The sequence below is a fragment of the Pongo pygmaeus genome, chromosome 2 (genome assembly GCF_028885625.2).
Source record: "Pongo pygmaeus isolate AG05252 chromosome 2, NHGRI_mPonPyg2-v2.0_pri, whole genome shotgun sequence".
NCBI classification, from domain to species: domain Eukaryota; kingdom Metazoa; phylum Chordata; class Mammalia; order Primates; family Hominidae; genus Pongo; species Pongo pygmaeus.
The window spans coordinates 138,643,695-138,669,371 of NC_085930.1; the positions used below are offsets into that span (position 1 = coordinate 138,643,695).

At 45.1% G+C, this 25,677-nt stretch overlaps 1 protein-coding gene and 1 non-coding gene across 3 annotated transcripts in view; one reads left to right on the forward strand and one right to left on the reverse strand.

Annotated features, from left to right (window-relative positions):
- Positions 1–25,677, forward strand: part of SH3BP5 (SH3 domain binding protein 5) — a 78,255-nt gene that overhangs the window by 10,779 nt on the left and 41,799 nt on the right. The window contains exon 3 of one of the 2 annotated variants that reach the window (XM_054483236.2): positions 18,173–18,301. The exons of the other annotated variant lie outside the window; for it this stretch is intronic. Coding sequence (XP_054339211.1) covers positions 18,173–18,301 — 129 coding nt within the window. The remainder of the gene's footprint in view (positions 1–18,172; positions 18,302–25,677) is intronic. 2 annotated transcript variants of the gene reach the window in all.
- LOC129034459 (small nucleolar RNA U13) lies at positions 5,365–5,473 on the reverse strand. Its single transcript, XR_008501933.1, has one exon. It is a non-coding gene; the product is annotated as a small nucleolar RNA U13 (small nucleolar RNA).

The window sequence follows — 25,677 nt, forward strand, 5'->3', positions numbered from 1 at the left end:
ACCATGCCTGGCTAATTTTTGTATTTTAGTAGAGACGGGGTTTTACTATGTAGGTCAAGCTGATCTCGAACTCCCGACCTCAAATGATCTGCCTGCCTTGGCCTCCCAAAGTGCTGGGATTATAGGCGTGAGCCACCGCGCCCGGCCCTAACATAGTTATTCTTGTGTGGGCCAAAGAATGTGAACTGCTTGTTACCAATTATGGTGTAGTAAATACAGAAATTGAGAGTAAGACTTTAGAATTTTTTTTTTTTTTTTGGCAATTTGATGTTGTGACATCCAGGTGGCATTTTACTTTCCTAGTTTGTTTTTATTCTGCAGAAATATTGATTTACGGTGGATTGGATGGGGGAAGATCCATCACCACATTGTTTGAGAAGCCTGGCTCTAGAAAAATGTACCCTCAGATGTTACCAGTTGTTGTTGCTAGCTGCTGAGGATGCTGGTGATTTTTAGTTTTCATTTCTTGGTGTTTTCTGAAATATTTACAATGACCATATGTTATAATTTCATGGGATGGGGGTGGGGAATGAAGTCTGTTGTTAAAAAAAAAAAAAAAAAGTCTTTGTAAGCCAAATAAATGAATTTCTCTGGAAGGAATTTTAGGAACTGTGAAGGCTGATGGGAAAAACTTTGGATTGGTTGTTCCTGCCTTAATTGTAGATAAAACCTGATTTTGTGGGTTTGCTTGATGAATTAGTGTATTGTTAAGCTACTGTAGTTGTAATTCATGGAAGCATGAAAAGTGCTATAAAGGCACTTGAGGATCTTCTACAGCCAAGAAACTGTCATATATATGCTTATTTAGAAAATACAATAAATCAAGATATAATGGAAAACATTCCAAATATTAAGAATATTTAGATATTCAAACTTAGTTACTCTATGTATTTGACTGTTAGCATCATTTCTAAACGGATAAATGTGGGCACGTATAGGTTCTTGCACAACTTCATTCATGGTAACCACATTAGCAAAATGCTATTAGTGGCCAAAACATGTTCTGGCCATTGGCTAGAACATAGAAATAGCTATCTAATATTGACATGGACTGTATTGCCTCAAAAAGAACTAGGCATGTCTTCCTTTTAAGCTACAAATATCAACAAGATAATACACAAACTTTCCTGGCCCCTCAGCTGAAACCCATGGCAGGATCATAAGCGCTTGCTATTACAGTACACGCTGACTTTCCTACAAATCATGTGACTGTATCCCCAGCTGTATTCAAGGTGCCTACCCTCTGACTCTGAGGTGTCATCTCAAAAGAAGACAGGCTATAGGGGTTGATGGATTCATTGCTATCCCTGTGGTTAATGAGAATCTTCAAATTCCTAAATTGACAGAGATGTGGTCCCTGTGGACTGTAGCCTTTTAATTTTGAGCTGTTATTTTTCTTTGTCAGCATTTGTTGTAGGGACTTTAATGTAGTGGTGTGTGTGTGTGTGTGTGTGTGTGTGTGTGTGTGTGTGTTTTGGCTGGATGAATTAAACATCTATTGAACCTCATCCTTTGGCAGGCAGCCCAGGTAACTTCGCCCAGCCCTTCTCTTTGAGAGTTACTTAGTCTGCCGATTGCCACGTAGATGTTTCCAACATTAAAGACTATACTGCTTTTTTGTAGTGCATTTTAACCAAGAGTATCACAGAATTTGCAAAGCAGCTCTTGGAGAGCTCAGCAAGTCAGCCCCTTTCATTTCCTTAAAGGAAGATGGAAAAAATTTTGTTCTATTCTTGCCTGATTTTTTTTTTCCTTTGCTGTGTTTTGCTGGATTATCTAAGAGATGTTAACGTTTGCTCTGACAGAAAGAAACTGCTTTCAGGGAGACAATGAGAGGAATATCCGCTGTTTATTATAACTGCAGCCCAGCCCTCTTAATATAAATCTTTTATTGTTTGGCATTAAACCCAACCAAAGCATGATGAATGGGATTTGGTTGTCTTCATTCACCACACCCTTTTGTTTCCAGCATGCAAAAGGATTTAGCTTCGTTTTGCTAGATTTGAAGCCCACAGATTTAATGTTCTCTTACTTGATTTTTGGCTTTATTGGAAGAAGAAAGGGGGTGTTTTTCTTCTTCATTGTTCTGGTTACTGTTTCTCCCTAACAAATTATCCCAAGCCTTGATAGCTTAAAACAACTGTTCTGTTTTGCCTATGATTTGTGGGTCAGGAATTTGGAGAGGGTTTTGAGAGGGCTCAGCAGGACGGTCCTTGCTTGAGGAGTTTTATGCAGTCAGATGTCAGCCTGGTTGTAGTCGTTGAGGGCTTGGTTGGACATCAGAGATGGCCTACTCTTGTGTCTGACAGAGGATGCTGGCTCTGAAAGCTTATGCTGGGAGCTCAGCTGGAGTTGCAACCAGAGTGCCTACGTGTGACCTTTCTAGTGTGGTACTTTTGCTTCCTTTTGGTTTCTGGCTCCTTCCAGAGTGAGTGTCCTAAGATGACCAGGTGGAAGCTTCCTGGCTTTTTCTGACTGAGCCTTGAAACCTTCAGAGCAGCTCTTCTATTATAATCTGTTGGTCCAAGCAGTCATGAGCCCACCTGGATTCTAATTCTTCTTGATCCTGGGGCAGTGCCAAAGAATTGTAGGCCATATTTGAAAATTGCCACCCTCATGGTGATGTAGAGACAGTGGCTTATTTTGAGGCCCGTAGGACATATACTTTCTTCCTTTCCTCTCTTCCTTTCTGTGGAGAGACTTCACAAACAACCGTGTTTCAGTGTCTTCTTGAGGTGCTTTAATGGTTAACCAGCCAGCAAAGCAAGGACTTTGGTTAGTATTCCCAGTGACCTTAAATAAACCAGCAACGATAAAGGCAAGATGGACAGTTTTTAGCAATGCTGTGGGCCTTGTCATAGGGAATTCTTTGCCACTTTGCCCATTTCTTCAAAATTTTGTCTGAGAAAAAATTATGGCATGGCTTCAATGCCTATTAGAAAAAATTAGTGGAGCCTAGAGCCAGAGGTACTACAATAATTAGACTGTTGCTTTATAATTCAGGGTGGTAGGGTTCTAAAGCCCCTTGGGCTATTCCAGATAGATGTGCTATTTTCTTTCCCTGCCACTGGTTTTTCTGGGTCTTCTCTGGGGAAAGAGAGTCCCGGTATTGCATTTATTTGATAGAAATTAAATCTGCTTCCCCACTTGGAACTTGTTAAAACCATACTTCAATGTTATGAAACTTAGGGTCAAAAAAAGCATAGGAGGCTGGGCGCAGTGGCTCACACCCGTAATCCCAGTAGTTTGGGAGGCCGAGGCAGCAGATCGCTTGAGGCCAGGAATTTGGGACCAGCTTAGCTAACATGGCGAAACCCTATCTCTACTAAAATACAAAAAAGAAAAAGTAGTAGCCAGGTATTGTAGTGCATGCCTGTAATCCCAGCTACTTGGGAGGCTGAGGCACAAGAATCGTTTGAACCTGGGAGGTGGAGGTTGTAGTGAGCCAAGGTCATGCCGCTGTGCTCCAGCCTGGATGACAAAGCGAGACTCTTGTCTTAAAAAAAAACAAAAACAAAAAAAAAAAAAAAAAGGAAAGCTTTTTTTTTGGAGCTGACAGAAACTAAACTACATAGCTACATAGCATGTGATGGTGGAAAGTGTGGGCTTTGGAGCTCAGAGCTGGATTTGAAATCTCTCTCTGCCTCTTAATGTGCTGTACAGTCTTGGTAAGTTATATCAGCTTATCTGGGTTTAATTTCCTTCTAAATTGTGAAGGGCAATACCTATCTTACCAGGGCTGTTAAGGGTTAAATATGGTGATGTTTGTAAAGTGTCTGGCATGGTACCTGACATATATGTCCAACAAATGTTGATCCTTTCCTCCTCCAGCCCCTTAGCCATTTATTAAATAATGGCACCTAAGTAAAAATAACCACTATTTTGTGAAAGGTTATTATATGCCAAGTTTTGTGCTAAGTGGCTTCTATAGTTTATCCTATTCATTCTCACAACAGTCCTTCAGAATGTTGATGAGAAAGGGAGGCACTGAGTGAATAAGTCAATTCTCTCAGGTCACACAGCGAAGGAGTGGTGGAGCCAGGATGTATAATGAATCCAGGAATCTGAGGCTGGAGCCCATACCCTTAAATAGTTTGTGTTTGGAGGCATAGCAGATGCATATTCTGAGACCCCCACTGAGGCTGCTTAGATGAAAGAATGCTGTCTAGGACTTAGGGGACCAGGTTTTCAATCTTTGCCCTGATGTTAATCAGGTATATAGATCCTTGGGAGAGGATCTTTTATCTCCTGAGATTTCAGTCACTTCATCAGTGAAATGGGAGCATCTAAACTAAAAGATGGGCAAACTTTTTTCCAGCCCTGATATTGTTTGACTGGGGTCTGCATTCTGATCTAGCCACATGTTGAATAAATTTTGAACCACCTTTGGTCTTGACAGTTGGGGAAATACAAAAGCTCTGTAGTCAATCTATGCTGTAATAGACTTAAAATTTTATTTTTGTTGAAACAATACTTGGATATAGTTTTTTTTAAAAGAGCCCCTGATAAGTTATAATGAAAAATGAAAGTCCTCTACCTCACTCCCCCGCACCCCTAGTTCTATTCCGATGAAATGATGTTTTTAGTTGTTCCTTCTGGTCATTTCTCCTGTGTGTCTGAAGTTACAGCCATCGACTATGACTTTGGCTCTTTTGCATCCTGTGCTCTCCTTTCTTAACATTTTGATTAGCTGAAGGCAGGAGGGAGGTTATCCAAAAGCCAGCAGAAGTCAGCCAGCCAGCCTGCCTGGAATGCTGTGGTGGGTGGATGTGTGATTCCTGTGCATGCTACACTAACTGATCTCTAGAGCTTTCTGAGGCTGGGCCATGAACTCACCATATTGCCCTGATTCTAAGACTTGTGCTAATTATAAAGTAGACCTTATATTTCATAACAGCTTGGGTGGTGGTTGAAACATCAGCCCCAATAAACATGCACATCAGTGGTGTAATCTGTCTGAAATCTAATGAGTGTGAATTTTTGAAAAAAATCGTAGGTCTTGCAGTTGAGGAAATATGTGAAGCCTCCTGGTGTAAACATGGAAATAGTGCTTTTGTGGTTGAATTCAGTAAAACACGGCTGTTTCAGCATTTCTATATCCTCTTACACAAAGAATCCTGTGGATTTAAGAACATGTGTTTAGCCATAAATGAAAAAGCACTGGGTCCCACCAGTCTTTCTAGCTGTGTGCATGAGCACGTTCTCGCTTATGTGCATGCAGCGTTGTTAAGTAACTTCAGTCCATCCTCTCGGGCCTTGTAGGACTGACCCCGGTGCTTGCTCGCAGGTTTAAAGGGCTCATGAGGTTTTTCTTTTGTTCGTGGTGCTTTGTATCTTGGGCTTTTTTTTTTTTTTTCCATTTCATAGCAGATGAGTAATGTGCCCACATCATATCATAAAAAAATTCGAGGATGGCATATCTCACACATGCACGTGAATACCCAGTCATCACACTTACGAACTACAAAAGAATCTACCTTGGGATATTTTAAACGTTTTTTTGTAATTGGTTCAGTTCCATTCTGGTGCCTATGTAACAACAAAAAAGATGAACTGAAAGCGAGTCTTGGCCGGGCATGTGGTTCACACCTGTAATCCCAGCACTTTGGGAGGCCGAGGCCAGCGGATCACGAGGTCAGGAGTTCGAGACCAGCCTGACCAACATGGTGAAACCCTGTCTCTACTAAAAATACAAAAATTAGCTGGGTGTGGTGGTGGGTGCCTGTAATCCCAGCTACTCAGGAGGCTGAGGCAGAAGAATCACTTGAACCCGGGAGGCGGAGGTTGCAGTGAGCCAAGATTGTGCCACTGTACTCCAGCCTGGGTGACAAAGCGAGACTCCGTCTCAAAAAAAAAAAAAAAAAGCGAGTCTTTTCCAAATGACATTCTACAAAATAACTGGCTCATATTGTTTAAAAATTGAGGCTATGAAAGACAAAGACAAAGTTCCAGATGAAAGAATGTTAGATAACAAAATGCCAAGTGTGACTCTTAGATTGGATCTTGGACCAGGAAAACAATTTTTGCCCTTTATTATAAAAGAAATGAGTGGGACAATTGATGCAATTTGGAGAAAGTTGTAGGCCAGATTAATAGCATTGTACCAATGTTAATTTTCTGAATTTGATTATTGTACTCTGGTTATATAAGTGGATGGCCTCATCTTTAGGAAATATGCACCCAAAATATTTCAGGGTAAAGGGGCATGGTGTCTGCATCTTACCCTCATTTTTCCCAAGTTTGAAATTATTTTAAACTAAAAAGTTAAAGAGCCTTTTGCCTTAACTCAGCCTCCAAATAGCAGCACTTCCCTTTGCTTATGGAATCTTGACACAGGCCAAGGATTGAAAGGAGGGCTGCGATGTTCTAGGAGGTGGAACTGGGTGCTCACCTGCTTGTTTGGAAACACTTCATAGATCAGAGTTCTAAACCAGAACCTTTCTGTCTAGGAGGGAATTAGTTCTACTTAGGCCTTAAAAGGGTCCAAGACCCTTGTTAACCTCAGAGGAGGGAAACTTGAAGGAGAAAACCATGATGACCCCTATATTTTCTTACTTCGTCTCTGTCCTCTTAGTGAAAGGAACCTCTTGGTGGTTCAGATAAGGACAGGCAGTGTGATGCCTTGCAAAGGGTTGGAGTGAAGAAATAGGATCTGGCCTAAAAGCTGTTGAGTGCACAGGGCTTGCCCAGAGGGTCTGGAGCTGCGCGATGCCCAAGCTGGGATTAGACTATCCTGCATTTTGTCCCACAACCCACTCAAATAGCTTACATTAAAGGGAGGATTTTCTGAAAGGCTGTAGGAGTCTCATGGAACTCAAGGGAGGGGAAGTGTCACTGGCTCTGATGCGTAGGGAAACCACATGTCTCAGTTGGCCCTGGCAGTCTTGGTGGATGCCTGTGGTCCCAGCACAGTTATTAATAGTGCCTCTCCTTATTCTCGAAAGTGTCTTGTTTGATTGATACATCATATGACTGTGTTGTCACAGGATTAGAATCAGGAGCCCAGGCCATCCCTCACTGCCCCTCCCATGCCACCTCATGGTTCTCTCCACATTTGCTTTTTTTCTGTCTCTCACCTCTGTTTTTGTCTGTCTCTCCCTCCTCTGGTTTCCTCTGTCCTGACTCCTGAGAGAGGGAGTCTTGTTTTGGAAACACGGTGGCAAGTCCTCACAGAAGAAAGTAGCAGGTCTGGCCGACACTCTGAGGGGCCCCTACTCCTGAAGTCGGTCAGGGCCTGAGATGAGAAAAGAAAAGGACTCAGGGGAAGGGGAATTAGGTCCCTGGTTTCCAGCAGTGATCTTGAAGTTCTCCCCAACTTGAAGATCCTAGTATGTTCTTCCTATTCCATTCCTTTCCATTTGTATTTGTCACCTTGGGGCTGTTTCACCTGGGTCTTCTAGTTGGATGACACCAACTGCTGTGGAATTGGGCCTATGCCATGAGCAGGAGTGTTGTGGCTGGCTCCAGCTCCCTGGTGGTCTTCATCCATACCCCTGCTCTCTACCTCTGCTTCTTCCTGGCTCCTACACCCTCCTGCCTCGGCCTTTCTGGTTTGGCTCCCTTGGTCCCCCACTCTGCCCTGGTGCAGTCTTTGTGATTCTATCTTTGCTGCAGAATTCTTAAGGTAGAATCAGCTTGCTCTGGCCCTCAGGGCTATGAAAGCCCCTCCCAGCGGGAGCTGGGACTAAGAAGAAAAACCAGACAGAGGCAGGAGGGAAGGTATCCTGAGGCCCCCAAAAAGCATGGCAGGATCTCTCAAAGCAGAGAAGGGTCTAGGGCTAGGCCTGTGCTGTGCAGTAGAGCAGCCACTAGCCACACGCAGCTATTTAAATTATCATTAAGTCTGTTGAACCTGGGAGGCAGAGGTTGCAGTGAGCCGAGATCGCGCCACTACACTCCAGCCCTGGCGACAGAGTGAGACTCCATCCCAAAAAACAATTAAAAAAAAAAAAATCACTAAGTTAATTAAGTTTTAATTTTTTGAGACAGTGTCTCACTCTGTCACCCAGGCTGGAGTGCAGTGGCACGATCCTGGCTCACTGCAGCCTTGACCACCTGGGCTCAAGCAATCCCCCTGCCTCAGCCTCCCGTGTAGTTGGGACTATAGGCATACACTGCCACACCAGGTTAATTCTTGTATTTTTGGTAGAGATGGGGTTTCGTTATGTTGCCCAGCCTGGTCTCAAACTCTTGGACTCAGGATATCCTCCCTCCGTGGCCTCCCAAAGTGCTGGGATTACAGGTGTAAGCCACCGTGCCTGGCCCCTTGAAGTTAAGTAAAATACAAAACTCAGTTGTACCAACCACATTTCAAGTGTTTGCTTGGCCACAGGTGGCTGTGGCTTCTGTGTTGGATGGCACAGATGTAGCACATGTCATCATCACAGAAGTTCCATCAGCCAGCACTGGAGAGCACTTGCTCCTTGTTCACCCAAGCGCTATTTAAAGTGGTTTCTTTGTATGTTCTAGTAGCTGCCACAAGTGCTCTTAGAGAATAGATTGGATGGGTGAAAAGAAAGCATGATTTGTATTAGGTTGGTGCAAAAGTAATTGTGGTTTTTGCCATTAAAAGTGATAGTGAATGGAACATTTCAGGTACCTTTACCACTGGCCAGTAAGTCAGGATGTTTTCATAGTGCCTTTTATCATAGAATTCTAGTATGTTCCTGCTAATGGAGACTTTCCCATCATTCTAGGGCTGGATTTCCCTAACTCCAGTTATTCTGCTGCTGCTGCCATCATTTTTGCCATATCCTAGGGCTGCATGTGCTGTTTATTCCATGTTGTCTTTTAAATTGGTTCATATTTTTACTTCAGTTTTTTTTTTTTTTTTTTTTGAGATGGAGTTTCGCTCTTGTTGCCCAGGCTGGAGTGCAATGACATGATTTCGGCTCACTGCAACCTCTGCCTCCCAGGTTCAAATGATTCTCCTACTTCAGCCTCAAGAGTAGCTGGGATTACAGGTGCCCACCACCATGCCTGGCTATTTTTTTTTGGTTTGTATTTTTTAGTAGAGACTGGGTTTCACCATGTTGACCAGCCTGGTCTTAAACTCCTGACCTCAGGTGATCCACCCACCTTGGCCTCCCAAAGTGCTGGGATTACAGGCGTGAGCCACCGCGCCCAGCCTTACTTCAGTTTGTAAAGGAAATATCCTTACTATAAATGGAAAACCATCAAAGGAAAATACATTTTTTAAGCAGGCGGTTTTTTAAAGAATAATATATACATAGGAGGTGCCCACCTTGTCAGGGTACAGCTTATGACTTTCAGAGTAATGTTATGTTGTTTCTGGTGGATTGTTTTCCTTATCAAATTCTAGCAGATTCCCCTCTTTATGGAAGGCTCTGAGCCTGGATTAGCTTCCCTTTTCTTTAAGAAAGAGATTAGCAAATGTATACAGGTGCTGAAGACATTGTGGTACCAAATGGAGTCTTTCTCCCTGACAAAATCAGAAGCATTTAAAAAAGATCTGAGAAGGAACAACTGCTTCATTCTTATTGAAAGTACACTCTTGTCTTTGGTTCAAGAGGGGTCTATGTAGAGCAGGCCTGAGGGCAGGTGCCATGCAGCACACTGGAAACTTTTTGGCTGCAGGTCCCCCTTCACGTTCTTGGTAATCATTGAGTACCCCAGAGAGCTTCGTTTTTGTGCATGATATTAATATTTGCCATATAAAAATCAAAAGACATTTATTTCAAAGGTCTATATTCATTAAAATGACAGTCTATTACATGTTAACAAAAATAATATATTTTATAAAAAAGGACTATTTTCCAAACAAAAAATTCAACGAAAGAGTAATTGTTTTACATGTTTTCGCAAGTCTCTTTAATGTCTGGCTTAATAGAAGAGCTGGATTCTCTCACCTACTTCTGCATTTCATGTCATTTCTTGCCTTGTCACCTGTCAGGTAGCTTCTGGAAAACTCTACTGAACACTCAGAATGACAGTGAAAATGGCAGGTCTTTATTAATGAAAATGACTTCCATCTTGCAGACTCCTTGAAAAGGTTTCCAGGTGCCCCACCCCCACCCCCACCAGTGGTTTCGCCAGACCACACTCTGAGAACCACTGGTGAAGTGACTGGCACACTGGACTAGAAGACTGAAGATGGCTGGTTGCAGTGGCTCACGCCTGTAATCACAACAGTTTGGGAGGCCGAGGCAGTAGAATCACTTGAGCCCAGGAGTTTGAGACCAGCCTGGACAACACAGACCTCATCTCTACAAAAAAATTTAAAAATTAGCCGGGTGTGGTCGTACATGCCTGTAGTCCCAGCTACTTGGGAGGCTGAGGTAGGGGCATTGCTTGAGCCCAGGAGGTGGAGGCTGCAGTGAGCCATGATTGCGACACTGCATCCAGCTTGGGTAACAGAGAGAGATCCTGTCTCAAAAAACAAAAAACAAAAAATACTGAAGATGTCTGCTTTCATCTAACACTTGACACTTGATAGTCCTGTGACCTTATGCAAAGAGATTAGGTCACCTGGAACTCCAAGGCTCCAGTTTTCTTTTGTTTTTGTTTTTTTGAGACAGAGTGTCTGTCACCCAGGCTAGAGTACAGTAGCGTGATCTCAGCTCACTGCAACCTCCCCCTCCTGGGTTCAAGCTGTTCTCCTGCCTCAGCCTCCTGAGTAGCCGGGATTACAGGCACCTACCATGCCCGACTAATTTTTGTGTTTTTAGTAGAGATGGGGTTTTGCCATGTTGGCCAGGCTGGTCTCGAACTCCTGACCTTAGGTGATCTGCCTGCAGCCTCCCAAAGTGCTAGGATTACAGGAGTGAGCCACCGCACCTGGCCTCCAGTTTTCTTATCTGTAAACTCGGGTTGGAAATTCTGGCTGAGCCTGTTTTACAGGGTTGTTGTGTGTCTCAGATAATGCCTGCGAAACCTTTCTGCCAACTGAAAGTGGTATACTTGTAAATGGCATTAGTAAGGATCTTTTGAAGTATGGTGTCATCTTTAACATGTAGGACAGTTATTTTTAGAACATCACCATCGCATCTTTATCTCACTTAATTCTGCGGACACCTGTGAAGAGGAAAAGCCACGATTCTCAGTTTCCAGGCAAGGTAATTGAGGTGAGCAGGTGAGCGACTGGCCAGAAAACAGGGACTCATCCTCTGTGCTGCATGTTCAACCTGCATGCTGCTTCCATTGTATACTGGTGCTGGCTGGTGTGGTTTAGCTTGAGCTCTTATCTGACACAGGCTGTTTGTCTGACACACTGACACAGTCAAACAGGGAGACTCTACCACCCCCAGCAATTCTTTGCTTGAATAAATTACCTTCAGTCTGAGTCACCTAATGGATGAAACACAATTTTCAGATTTGAAGAGCTGAGGCCTCCTCCAAGCAGAGGGAACTGTTTGAGAACTCTTTCAAGTGCTGATCTAAAAACTACCCTGGTAAACAGCCCTGGGATGGTAAACGGATTCTTTTTCTTGACTGGGGGAAGATCTGCTCACTCTCTCAGATAAGTTTGTACTTTTGAGCCACTCCCCTCCATGGCTCATTTCCTGCAGGGAAAGCCGTCAGCTTACTCTCCTCCCTGGACATTCCCGAAGCCACCCCCACTCTGATCTTGGAAAACACATTTGCTTGTAATTGTAGGAGACAAAGAATCACGGTCAAGTCTTTTCTTTATGAAACAAGACAGAAAGTCCAAGTTCAATTGTGGCAAGGTGGTTTTAAGATGTATTTAAAGAAATGCTTTATAAAAGCTAGGTTGAACTAAATTCCACAAACTCTGCTCCTTATACACATGGCTTTATTGTCAGGGGCAGAAGCCCTCCAGCAGTTACCTGTATTTAATTACAGTGCTTTGCCATGCTACAGAATATGGGTTGGCCCTTGCCGTCCTATGCTGATATGACTTCCATAAAGTGTATCTTTCAGTCGCACGTTAAAGGCTTAATTCAACTACAAGTGACAGCAATACAATTCTAGCTAGCTTGAACAAAATAGAAAGCAATGATGATGATGGAAGGGGGCCTGTCTTGGCTCAGGGAAGAGGGGTATAGGGGTAGACTGTAAGGCGTTGCTGGGTCCAGAGGCTCAAAGTGCCACTGGGACCTCCTGGGGTCTCCTTCCCTTCTTTCTTCTCTGTCAGGCTCTCTCCTCATGATGCCAAGATGGCTGCTGTCTGCTGCAGGCTTTCATTCCATCCTCTTAAACATCTCAAGTGGAAGAAAGTTCCTCTAACTGTTGCAGAAAGGTCCTGAAATGAAGTCTCATTGGTTATGATGGGTCATGTCTATCGCCCCTGCTCATAGAACAATCACTGTGGCTAGGAGTATGACTGTGGCCAGGCCCTGTCACATCACTAGGGACTGAGAGGTGGGGGTGAGGACCAAGGAATATTAGGGCTGTAACACTGGGGAGACAGGAAAGATTTTGGTTTGTGGCCTCTCATACCTCAGTACTTTTGGGAACTGTTACCCAAGTAGCTGTGATCCTCAGTGGAATGGTAACAGCTGGGTGGGCTTTTTCTTATGGGCGGGGTAGGGGGTGCGGGGAAGACTGGCTTTGTGTTTGGTTTCAGTGCATCTTTGATGAATAGGCTTGTTGGTGGTTGGAAGTCAGCCAGTCATGCGTCATTCCTGGCAGCACAGCCTCAATGATAGAAGGAAACGCTGATGTCAGATCAAGTCTTCTGGGTTTAATACCCTTTGATGGTCACACACTTAATACAGATAGTCACAAAAAGGGCATCAAGTCAGACTGGCGGGCCCTGAACCTGCCCATCAGAATCACCTGAGGAGTCTTTTAACATACTCTGCACCCAGGTAACAATTTTGTAAAACCTAAATTTGATCAGGTCATGCCCCTGCTTAGAAAAATCTATGGTATTTTACAGTTGAAAACAAAAAACCAGGCATGGTGTTGTACACCTGTAGTCCCAGCTACTTGGAAGGGGCAGGAGGATCCCTTGAGCCCAGGAGTTTGAGGCCACAGTGTGATATGATCATGTCTGTGAATAGCCACCATACTCCAGCCTGGGCATCATAGCAAGACTCTGTCTCTTAAGAAAACAAAAACCCCATCGATTCTCGGCCTTTTGGCTAAGATCAAGTGAAAACAAAAAGCCAAAAAACCCCCAAAAAACAAAAACACAAAATCAAACAAAAAGCCCTATACTATCCCATTCTCCCACCCTAGCCCTGTTTTTTTCTCCCCTAGACAGTTAACTATATTAGTGTAATATATTTTAGCTGTTGGAGGTATTTACTTCTATGACCAAGTAGTATGTATTGTGTGACTTCTTGATCTTTTTCATTTGAGTGACTATCTGTTGACATCCTGCTATGGAAGATGAGGTTTTGTCTCTTTTCACCCTCTGTCCTGTACTTTGCCCATCTCCCGTCTTCTCAGCAGAATCCATTGTGGTCAGTATTTGATTACTTTTATTGCAGCTAGGTAAGTGCTAGTCACAGTTGAGCCACCTGGTAAACTATGATTATGTTTCCTTTTTGTGGTAGAATGCATTCTTTAATTATTTCTGACAAAGGGTGCATTGGAAATAAATTACTTGAGACTTAAGTAACCCTATGGGAAGAAAACCCACCACATAGAACTAGGTTAAAAGGTTTGATTTTGAGATGTGATTTATGGCCAAAGGAAGAGAAATGGCAAATAGAGAATAGCAGAGGGAGACAGAATTTCAGTGATGAACTAGCACCAGAAAATCTTCTGCAAAGAAAGAAACAAGAAATAATCTCCCCTTCTCCCCACCGTGCCATGGCCTCCCATTGTTCATGGGATTGAGTTCAGATGCCTTTATAATGGCCCAGGAGGCATCCTCACTCCAGCCCCTACCAGGCCAGCCCATCAGTGCTGGAGGGTCGAATGTCCCCCTTCTCTGTCTGGTGGAATCCTCTTTCTTCATGTCTGACTTGGGTTGGGTGGCCTTCTCAGCCGTGTGTCTGTTGCTCAGTGTGTGTAAGTAGTCTTAGCACTGCTTGAGTTTAATTGTTGGCTCTGCCATTTCCCAGCTCTGTGACCATGGGCAAGTTACCTTTCTTTTCCTTGCCTCTATTTCCTCCTTTATAAAATGTGAATAACAACAATAGCACCTACCTGTTAGGATTGTTAGCGGTTGCACAAATTGGTGGGGTTAAAGCACTGACAGTAGTGCCTGCCACATAGCAGTCAGTCAGTCTGTGCCCTGTATCCATCCTTCTTTCTCCACAAAGGCAGCGTTGGTGGGTTGTATTCACCAGTGCCCCAGAGAGCTCTTGGCAAATCAGATATCTTTAGCGGCTGGGCAGGGAACCTGAATGAGTGATTCAGGCACCAGAGTGATAGGGACTGGAGAGGAGGGTAACCCCTGCCTAAGGGAGCACCTTCTGCTCTACTTCTAGCTATTTTTTTTCTTTAAATGAAAAATTTGAGAATTCATTTTTTTTTTTAAATGTGAATTTTCCCTGACATTTACTACACAGCATACCAGCCAAATGCACTAAGCTTATTGGCCCATAGGCCACTGCTTTGGGGCTCAATTCTCATTTAACAGAGTAGGCCTGGGGGATGATGTGACCAGCTGCAGGCCACACGCTAACCGATCTGGCCCTCCGTTTTCTCACTGGTATGAATGTGGACAGCACTGGCACTGCCCACCACCAGGGAGGTGACCATGCGGATGCGGTCATACATGCGAGTGCATCTTGCAGAGTGGCTGCCTGCACAGTGTAACAGGTTATTATGTCCACCGTGTCAGCTGCCCTCGCCTCTGGGAAACTCCCTGGATGGTTTTTAAGAGGGTCTCAGGGTCTCTTTTTATACCAGGAGGAAAAATTGTATGCATTTATTGAGCACTGACTGTGTGCCCAGAAATTGTTAAATGTTTTACATTTGTATTCTCCTTGATTCCTTCTAAGAGCCCTCCCTATGGGATGAAAAGTAATAATTTTATAGGTAATACAAATGGTTCATAGAGAGGGCCCTGATTAGGGCCTTGCAGAAAGAGCTTTAGTCAGCAGTGAATCTGTGTTTCTGATTAAAATCCTGGGCTTTGACAGCATGCTGCTTCCCTCTTACTGGAAGCCAAGTCCTGTAGAAGCTCTGTGGGTCTTCTCTATTCACTGGGCACTTCCCCTGGAGAACAAGTCTAGTCTTGTTTTCTGCCTGTAGAAGCTGCAGCGGATGACCCTAAGCCTGGTCTGATAAGGGAGAAGGCAGAGGAAATCAGGATGATGTTGATGGCACAGAACCAGGGGAAAGGGGGCAAAGCCTGTGTTGGATGTGGGATCCAGGCTTGGGAGCTGAGGTGCTCCCATGGGAGGTAAAGCTTTTATCCTCATATTTTGGAATGCCGGCGGCGTTTTCAAACCCATCTGGCAAGCCCACAGCTTGGGATGACAGAATGAATTAGAACTGATCAGAGCCTCCTTTACCCCCGTGAGACCCCTGCAATTGCATGTTTAGAAATAAAATTTTGGCTGGGTGCCGTGGCTCACACCTGTAATCCCAGCGCTTTGGGAGGCCTAGGCGGGTAGATTACTTGAGGGCAGGAGTTTGAGACCAGGCTGGACAACATGTGAAACGCCATCTCTACTAAAAATACGAAAAAAAAAAATTAGCTTGGCGTGGTGGTGCACACCTGTAGTTCCTGCTACTTGGGAGGCTGAGGCATGAGAATTGCTTGAACCCAGGAGGCAGAGGTTACAGTGAGCCGAGATCATGCCACTGCACTCCAGCCTGGGTGACAGAGTGAGACTCTGTCTCAAAATAACATAAAATTTTTCTGATAGTTACTTGTGAGGCAGGCCCCTCTAGCCAATGAAACATGTGTTTTACCAGCAGGTGGGTGTTGAGTCTCCAGGCCCATAGCTCATGATCATGTGTTGTTCTTTCGGAGTATCCACTTCCCCTTTCTTTTCTTTTGTTTTTGTTTTGAGACAGGGCTGTCTGTCGTCCAGGCTGGAGTGCAGTGGTGTGATCTCGGCTCACTGCGGCCTCAACCTTCTGGGCTTAAGCGATCTTTCCGCCCTGGCCATAGGCACACGCCACCATGCCCAGCTAGTTTTTTTTGTTTGTTTGTTTGAGACGGAGCCTCGCTCTGTCTCCCAGGCTGGAGTGCAGTGGCGCGATCTCAGCTCACTGCAAGCTCCGCCTCCCGGGCTCACGCCATTCTCCTGCCTCAGTCTCCCAAGTAGCTGGGACTACAGGTGCCCACCACCACACCTGGCTAATTTTTTTTGTATTTTTAGTAGAGACGGGGTTTCACCTTGTTAGCCGGGATGGTCTTGATCTCCTGACCTCGTGATCCGCCTGTCTCGGCCTCCCAAAGTGCTGGGATTACAGGCGTGAGCCACCGTGCCTGGCTGCCATTTCCCTTTTTTTTGTTTTTTTAAAAAACTCATGCATGTGTCCCTCCTTCCCCTAGGTGTGGCTTTGTCAGGCAGATGCCTGAGGGAGAGGTAGAGGGGATGTGGGGTTTGAATCACTCACCTGATCCCTTCCAATAGGTCCTCCTAGACCTGGGACTAACTTATTTAAATTTTTTTTTTCTCTCCTTATACCTCTTGGATCTGGTTTCTTGACTTTTACAACATGATTAAGCCTTGCACAGTCCTTCTTTGCCTTCCTAACTCCTATCAAGGTCCAAGTTGCTAGTTGCTGTCGCCAGGATGGATGGCCACCCTTATCTCTTGCCATTCTCCACATTCCAGACCTCCGGCCTCCTTCAGTTTCTTGCAAACACCATGCTGTTCCCATTCCCCTCTTATCGGGACACAGGCTCTGCCGCCTGCTTGGGACTCAGTATTTTCCTCCCCTCCCCCGAATTCCTATTCATGCTTTGGACTTCTGTTTAGATAGTACTCCTCTGGAAGTTTGCTGTGACTCTCCCTCTAATACATGGTCTGGCGCCATTCTTCCCTGCTGAGTTCCATGGCGCCTGGACCATTCCCACCCTGGCACTGACTTTTCTGGAATGGGCTGTAATAACTACCTCACCCGCCAGGCTGTAAGTGCCCTGGAGACAGGGCCACGCCCAAGGCCCAGCACCAGGTCTGGCATGTGGTAAATAAATAAATAAATTTGCACTCAGTGTTTAACATTGACAGCATCATTTGGACTGAAGCTGCCAGAGATGGCTGGACATTCTTCCCCAGAGAGAGATTTAGTCAGCGTTGAATCCATGTCTCTGATTAAAATCCTGAGCTTTGACAACTTGCTGTCCAGAGGTCCTGGACAAAGTTTTTTAACCTACACCATGCTATGCAATGTAGTAGTTGCTAGCCATGTTAATTAAAAAATTTTAAATATAATGAATTTTTTTTTTTGAGACAGTGTCTCACTCTGTCACCCAGGCTGGAGTGCAGTGGCACGATCTCGGCTCACTGCAACCTCTGCCTCCTGATTCAAATGATTGTCCTGCCTCAGCCTCCTGAGTAGCTGGGATTACAGGTGCCCCCCACTATGCCAAGCTAATTTTTGTATTTTTAGTAGAGACGGGCTTAATTTCCAAAGGGTCCATCCTACCGATATCTCCCCCACAGTGCACAACATGCTGTGCACATACACAGTAGGTGCTCAGAAACTTTGCATTGTTGTTGCTCACTAAGCATTTTTTTTTTTTTTTTTTTTGAGACAGAGTCGTGCTCTGTCACCCAGGCTGGAGTGCAGTGGCATGATCTTGGCTCACCACAAGCTCTGTCTCCTGGGTTCAAGAGATTCTTGTGCCCCAGCCTCCTGAGTGGCTGGGACTGCAGGTGCCTGCCACCACGCCTGGCTAATTTTTGTATTTTTAGTAGAGATGGGGTTTCGCCATGTTGGCCAGGCTGGTCTCCAACTCCTGACCTCAAGTGATTGGCCTGCCTCGGCCTCCCAAAGTGCTGGGATTACAGGCGTGAGCTACTACGCCCGGCCTGATTAAAATTAAATAAACTAAAAACTCCTTTCCTCAGTCACACCGGCCAAGTGCTCAGTAGCTACACGTGGCTGGTGGCCGCCGCACTGCACTGTGCAGAGCACAGGACGTTTCCGCCGTGGCAGGAAGCTGTTTTCAGCGGTGCTGCTCTAGACACCGTCTTGTAAAGGTGCTACTTTAGGGGTCTGTATGTTGGGTAAAGTCCTTTGTTGGTGTTTCTGTCTATGTCCAGTAGGTGTTTGCAGATCCCTTCTTAAGCCAGAACTGTGTTTCCTCGGTTTCCCCTGGCTGCAGGATGCTCGTCAGAAGTTCCGCTCTGTTCTGGTTGAAGCAACGGTGAAACTGGACGAACTGGTGAAGAAAATTGGCAAAGCTGTGGAAGACTCCAAGCCCTACTGGGAGGCACGGAGGGTGGCAAGGCAGGTAAGATAGCCCCATAGATGTCTCCCCTACCTCGAGCCTCACTACCCCTCCATTTTGAGGGTGCCTTTGACTCTGTATCGCCTGCTGAAGGTTAGAAGCTCGAGTCCTATATGTCTTATCTGCAGTGACCCACCCCCCCGCAATCGGCCTCATTCCAGTGCTCGACACTATTAATAGGGTGTGAATGCTGGCATTTGGATGACCCTGCAAGTGGGTGCTCCCTGAGTTGGTGCTGAGTGCACTTACGGGGTGCACTCAGAGTGTGTTCCTCCTCCGCTCCTGATGACAACCTGTCAGGCAGCAGTAGGAAGATTCACTTACTCCCTCGCGTTCGCCTGACTCTTGGGAGTGTTTAGCCTTCTGCTTCTCTTGAAACATCGGTTCTTCTTCTTTTTCTTTTTTCTTTTTTTTTTTCCTTTTTAAGATTTGGTAGGTGAGTTGTTGTACATTCCTTAGCGGATTCTGACTTCCGTGGCCATCGTCCTGCTGAAACTTTGTTTCTTTGTCCTGAGAGCCCAAATAAGAAGCAGTGAAACGGAGACCAGAAGGAGAGTGGCGGAGGGGACTGTGATCAGGCGATTGCTGGGGGCTGCGTGGAAATGGGTTCTGGTTTAGGAGTTGGTCTTCCTTTGGCTGCTGTGTGACGCGATGTGCCACTTGTGTCACCTGCAGCCTCTGATAGCCAGGCCCTGTGAATGGGGAAGGTAAAGAGCCCCCAACAGTTACTGGTACCTGCTGTGTGGCAGGCCCTGGGCTGGGGGCTTTATTCACCTTCCTCAGCCTGCTTGGGCTTCCCGATTAGAGAGCTAATGTGAATCACCAACCCTGTGATGCCTCTTGAGATGAGGGTTCAGATTTCCCAAGAAGATCTAAGCAGTTTGTCCAAATTGTAGTTCACTAGCAAATGACCCAGTGCTGTCCCTGTGGTGTGTTTATGACACGATGGAAGATGCAGCCTTCAAAAGTGTCCACTTGTAAGAAGATGTTTAGTGAGGCTGGGCATGGTGGCTCACACCTGTAATCCCAGAACTCTGGGAGACCGATCACTTGGTGGGCAGATCACTTGAGGTCAGGAGTTTGAGACCAGCCTGGCCAACATGTTGAAACCCCTCTCTTCTAAACATACAAAAATTAGCCGGGTGTGGTGGTGGGCGCCTGTAATCCCAGCCACTAGGGAGGCAGAGGCATGAGAATCGTTTGAACCTGGGAGGTGGAGGTTGCAGTGAGCCGAGATCGTGCCACTGCACTCCAGCCTGGGCGACAGAGCACAACTGTGTCTCAGGAAAAAAAAAAAAAAAAGAAAAAAATGAGTGAGCAACAACAACGCAAAGTTTCTGAGCACCTACTCTGTGTGTGCACAGCATGTTGTGTACTGTGGGGGAGATATCAGTAGGATGGCCCCTTTGGAAATTAAGTCCCAGAAATCTAGGAATATATTAAGATAGACCCATAGAGAATGTGGGCCAGGACTTAACCATTCCTCTTCTTTTTCCTATCTCCATGCACCTCTCATTTCTCTTCAAGGGAGCCCCTTGCTGCTTTGGGAGTTCTACCAAGATCCTATCTGTGTGTTTGGGTTTTATGCTCTGAACCCTGAGCTGAAGTTCCTGGTTGGACCTTGCCAGATATGTTGCCTTTATTCCTAGACAGAGTGGCTGCCTGAAACCCTTCTTCCTTCCCTGGCCTGGTGCACTGGGTTGTATACTTCAAAGTTCTGATTGCTCGTTGGTCTGCACACGCCTTGAGCAGCAGCCACTCCCTTTCTCCACCTCCAGATGGGCCCTGCCCAGGCCTCTAGAATTCCCGGGAGACGAAACCCTTCTCCAAAAAGTACTTTTCAATTCCCACAGATTCCAGCACCCTGAGGCATTCCCCCTCCAAAGTGTCCAAGTTGCATCAATCTTTGAGCTGCCCCCCAAGTTGAGGATGTGTCCTACCCACTGTAGGCTGAGGTTGTATCATTCTTGACCTGAACTGGAAGTATGGAGGGTTCAGGTTAGGTTTGAGGAGAAGCTTCTGAGGATTAATTTAAACATTGGATAAATATCGAGGAATTCAGAAAACCTCCTTTCCTGAAAGTCTGTAACACTGGGATTTATGGTTCTGTGATGCCATTTAGCCCACGCGTATCTATTAAAAGCAGCCTGTGTGCCCATGCTGTAGAATGATTGAAGGATGGTCTGTTGAAGCATCCCGTTGGAGTCGCAGCAGTGGCTTCTCTAGCTGAAGTTTTCCTTGCGTGGTCCCTGAGCTCAGTTTGGGGGCAGAGATGGCTCTAGGGGGCTTTGTGCTGGGGTTTCTCAAGGCTCTTCCTCTGATTCAGGTCACTCCCTTGGCTGTGCTGATGTGAAATGTGCTCCTGCCTCAGGTCTTTGGACTTGCCTTTCCCTCTGTTTGGTGGTGTCCTAACCCTGGTATTTTCATAGCCCGATTCCTCATCTTCAGGTTTCTGCTCAAATGTCCCTTTATCCACGAGGCCTTCTCAGGCTAACATTTAAAATGGTAACTCCCAGCCCACCATCCCTGCCAGCCCTAGCCCGCATGCCTTGCTTTCCTTTTTCCCTGTGGGACTTCTCCCCATCTGACCTGTTATAATTTACTTGTTTACAGTAAGTGAAGCTCCACAAGGGCAGAGAGTTTCATTCGTTTGGCTCCTTGCCAGGTCTGCAATGCCAGCATACAGAAGGTGCTCAAATATTGTATAAATCAATAAATGAACAAACTAGCGAATGATGTTGGGGAGCTGCCAGCAGACCAGAGATTCCTCCCTTGCCCTCCCTTGAAGTCATGAGCTTTTCCTTTACTCACAGCCTCTTTCCCACCTGGTAGCTAGGTAAGCAGGTGGAGAATGGCATGACTGGCAAATCCAACCTCGTCTGGGTTGAGTTCATTCAAATCCCATTTAGCAGGTGGGTCCCCAGCTGGCTGTGACACATCCTGGAGTGATTTCACACCACTCGCTGCTCTTCTGCACCCCAAATCTTCTTTGTTGGGAAAAGAGGTAGGAGGGAGCTGGCTGGGAGGCTCCTAGTCTGTTGGGAAGCAGTGGATGGTGGCTCCTCTCCATCTCTTCATCCCTTCTCTTGGCCAGTGAGGACAATAGGGCAATTACTGAGTCCCTTGGGCAAGGCACTGAGTCATCGGGTCGAATCAGATGAGGCCCAGGTCCTGGGGATAAGTGAGTCACTCTTAATGGGCAGATCCCAAGATGAATGTTGAGAGCATCCTGCCTGGCTTTATGCCTGCAAGCTCTCCCCATAATCTCCTTCCTTCTTGCAGGTGGGCAGGAAGAAGCAGGGTAGAAAAGGTTAGATTCCTAATCTAACTCCTACCCGTCAACCCCAGGGGACCTTGTTGGTCAATAGCGAAGGAACTGGAAGGATGTTCAAAGGCTGAGGCAGGGCACAGATGTCACATTTCATCTCTGTGGAGGGCGGGCTGCTCAGGCCAGATGGATGAGCTTGTTTGTGTGTGAATGTTCCTCTCACCTTCCTGATGGTGAAGGGGGCGATGTCCATCTCCAGATGCTGCCAAGTAGAGCTTCCTGTTTTCTTCCTCTTGTCCCCACCACCTTCCTTTTTATATTTACAAACCTCTCTGGTTATGTACAGCAGGGAATGGTGCCTGAGAGACTCCTTCAGATAGCAGTTCCTTCTAGTTTGAGTCAGGAGGCACTGCGTCCTCAGAGTCCCTGCATCCTCATTCATGAAATGCTGGCAGTCAAGGGAACAGCCCTGGCTATCTCATGAGGTTGGCCTTAGGATTTAAGTGAGATAATGTGTTTGACAACGGAATCCCAGCATGAGCTTGGGTTTTGGCTTCATTAAAAAATTAGAATATATTGTAGAAAATTTAGAAAATAGACGAAAAGAAGAAAATAAGTCCTAGTACCTTCTCTTACTATTTGATGTATATCCCAATTTTTTCAAAAAAAGAAATCATAATTACATGATAGTCATGTATCAACGCATTTTCTACTTTTGATGGTTACATTATTATTATGTGAGAGAAAGTCCTTATTTGTAGGAAATAACAACTACAAAAAGTATTTGCGGGGGTGATGGAGCATCAGGTCCTCACTCAAATGGTTGAGAGCAAAAAGTTATTTGTACTGTACTTTTTCTTAACTTTGTGAATATTTTGAAGTAAAAGTACGTATGCCATTTGGAGAAAACGGAGATAGCGTAGTGGTGGTTTTATATGTCTGGAATATCCATGTCTATCTATCCAGTGTCTCAGTTGAGGGTACTACACTTGATTTTCTGTGAAGAGTTTACAAAGATTTGTAATTTCAGCCTGGGCAACATGGTGAGATCTTGTCTCTATATGAAATAAAAAAAATTTAAAATTAGCTGGATGTAGTGACATGTGCCTGTGGTCCCAGCCCTCAGGAGGCTGAAGCAGGAGGATTGCTTGAGCACAGAAGTTCAAGGCTGCAGTGAGCCATGATGTCTCTGTTGTACTCCAGCCTGGGTGACAGAGCAAGACCCTGACTCAAAAAAAAAAAAAAAAAAAAAAAATCTAATTGTTGGGCTGGTGGAAATTATATCGGTTCATTAAAAATTTGCATCGATTTTATTTTTCCTGATATGAGCTCATTTTTCAGCCAATGAGTCAGATCCAGTTCTGTGATCTTGAAAACCAAGTCCAAATTCTGCCAAGCAGAGGTACAACATGATGTGTGTTTTCTGTGCCAGGTTGGGGGCAGGGCACTGGCTTTGATTTGAGAGTTTTTGTCCTTGAGTCCAAGCTTGTTTTTAAGGCTGCTTTGACATATCTGCCAGTCCATCTGGCCTTCAGCATATGATGGGGGAGCAGTCTGATGAGGGCGGAGCCCGTGTGACTCAGTGATGCTGAAAAGCAGGGTGTATTTTGCTTACCTGGCTCCCTGGGTGCTGACTGGTCTAACAGTGGCTTTGGACCTGTCATTTTATCACTGTCAGTCCCAACCCTTATTTTTCTCCTCTTTAAGAAAATTGTGGTAAGGTACATACAACACAAAATGTACCGTTTTTACTATTCTTTTTTTTTCTTTTTTGCCTCTCCCCCATTGTAACCATTCTTAAGGGTGGCATTAAGGCATTCACATTGTTAATGCAAATTCACTTGCTGTGCAACTCTTACCACCATCCACGTCTAGAACCCTTGCATCTTCCCAGACTGAAACTCTACCCATTCAACACTAACTCCCCATTCCTCCCCTCTCCCAAGCTCAGGCAACCACCACTTCTGTTTTCTGTTTCTATGAATTTGACTACCCTAGGTACCTCATATAAGTATTGAGGAATCATACAATATTTGTCATTTCGTTACTGGCTTATTTCACTTAGCATAATGTCCTCAACATTCATCCATGTTATAGCATGTGTCAGAAGTTCCTTTCACTGAATGTATATACCACGTTTTATTTATCCATTCATCCATGGGCATTGGGCAACACTTGTTATTTTTGAATGGTTGGAATGTGTCAGAAGAAAGCAGAGCACCTTGCAAACTTGATGGGCAGTATAAATGCAAAATAATGCGGATTATTTAGTGCTGAAATTTGCCTGTTTTGTGTCTGTGGAGCCATATAAGGCCATGTCTTACATATAACCTCCTTTAGGAAAGGAGATAAGTGGGAAAACATTTGAAACTTGTAGAGTGACTTGTAGGCTCACCTTTTAAAAGCTGTGGGACCTTTGGCAGGTTACCTAATCTCTGTGCCTCAATTTTTTTTCATCCATAAAATGGAGTTGTCTAGTTGAGGGATCTCAGGCCTGTAATCCCAGTACTTTGGGAGGCCAAGGCGGGAGGACTGCTTGAAGCCAAGAGTTCGAGGCCAGCCTAGGCAATGTAGTGAGACCCAGTCTCTACAAAAAGTAGCCAGGCATGATGGTGCATGCCTGTGGTCCCGGCTACTCAGGAGGCAGAGGCAGGAGGATTGCTTGAGCCCAGGAGTTCCAGAGTGCAGTGAGTTATGATTGTGCTACTGCATTCCATCCTGGAGGACAGGGTGAGACCTTAGCTCTTTAAAAAAAAAAAAAAGAAAAGTTGTATATCAGTTAGGTTTTGCTATGAAACAAACCACCCTAAAACTTAATGGCTTAAAACATTTATTTAGCTCATGGTTTTTTGGCCAGTTTTTCTGATCTCAGGCTTAGAGCTGATCTCTCACATATACAATCAGTTGGTGGATTAGCTGGGGGCTGGCTGATCTTGGCCTTATCTGTCAAGCAGTTGGTTGGTGGTCAGCTAGGGTAGCAGGGGTGACTAGGCCACATGTATCTTTCATTCACCAGGCTAGCCTGGTCATTTTCATACAGTGTTGAGATTCCAGCAACAAAAAGGGTGAGCCCTTTTCAAGCCTCTGCTTGTTTCATGTTTATTAACATCTTATGGGCTAAAGTCAGTCATGGGGCCAGTCCAAATTTAAGAATTGGGAAAGATAAAGTCTACCTGCAAAGTATTTTAGCTACTTTTGCAATTTACTACAGCGATTGAATTAGTACATGTAAAGCATTTGGGTCCAATAAATGTAAGATTATCCTAGATGTATTTTTCTATCAAATGTTGAGTATCTGGTGAATCTGCTGCCTTGTAATAAAAAAAAGATCACCACCACAAAGAACCTATGGGTAGAAGAGGAAACAGGCCTCTCCTGGCTGGGAGGGGGCTATGGAAGATAGAGAGATTGTGCCAGGTGAAAGAGTGAGCCCAGGTAGGTTGAGTACATAGTGAGTTATTTGTGAGGGCAGAATGTGCCAGAGGATCGAAAATGATGAGGGAGGGAGTAGCTGACCTACCTTTTGACTGATCAAAAGCACTCTGTGCCCAAAGTGATAGTGTGGCATGGGCCTTGAATGGATAGAGAATCGTGTTTTGAATGAAATGAAATGGGTCAAGCATATCAATTAATCTCCTGAACTATTACGTTAATCCTAGAGGAACAGAGTATTATAGTGGTCCTTTGTTGGGAAATTCTAGGCATTGATTTTGTTTGTAGAAAGCCTTCCATGGCCGGGAGTGGTGGCTCATGCCTGTAATCCTGGCATTTTGGGAGATCGAGGTGGAAGGATTGCTTGAGCCCAGGAGTTCAATACCACCCTGGGCAACGTGGTGAGACACCATTTCTTTTTTTAAAAAAGCCAGACATGGTGGTGCTTGCTTGTGGTCCTAGCTACTTAGGAGGCTGAGGTAGAAGGATTGCATGAGCCTGAGAAGTCAAGGCTGCATGGAGCTGTGATCGCACCACTGCATTCTAGTCTGGGTGAAAGAGTGAGACCCTGTCTCAAAAAAAAAAAAAAAAAGGAAAAACATTTTGTAAGTGGAGAATGAGAAGATGAGAGGCTGATGTTCTGCAAAGGTAGGATATAAACTCAAGGATATGTCAAATG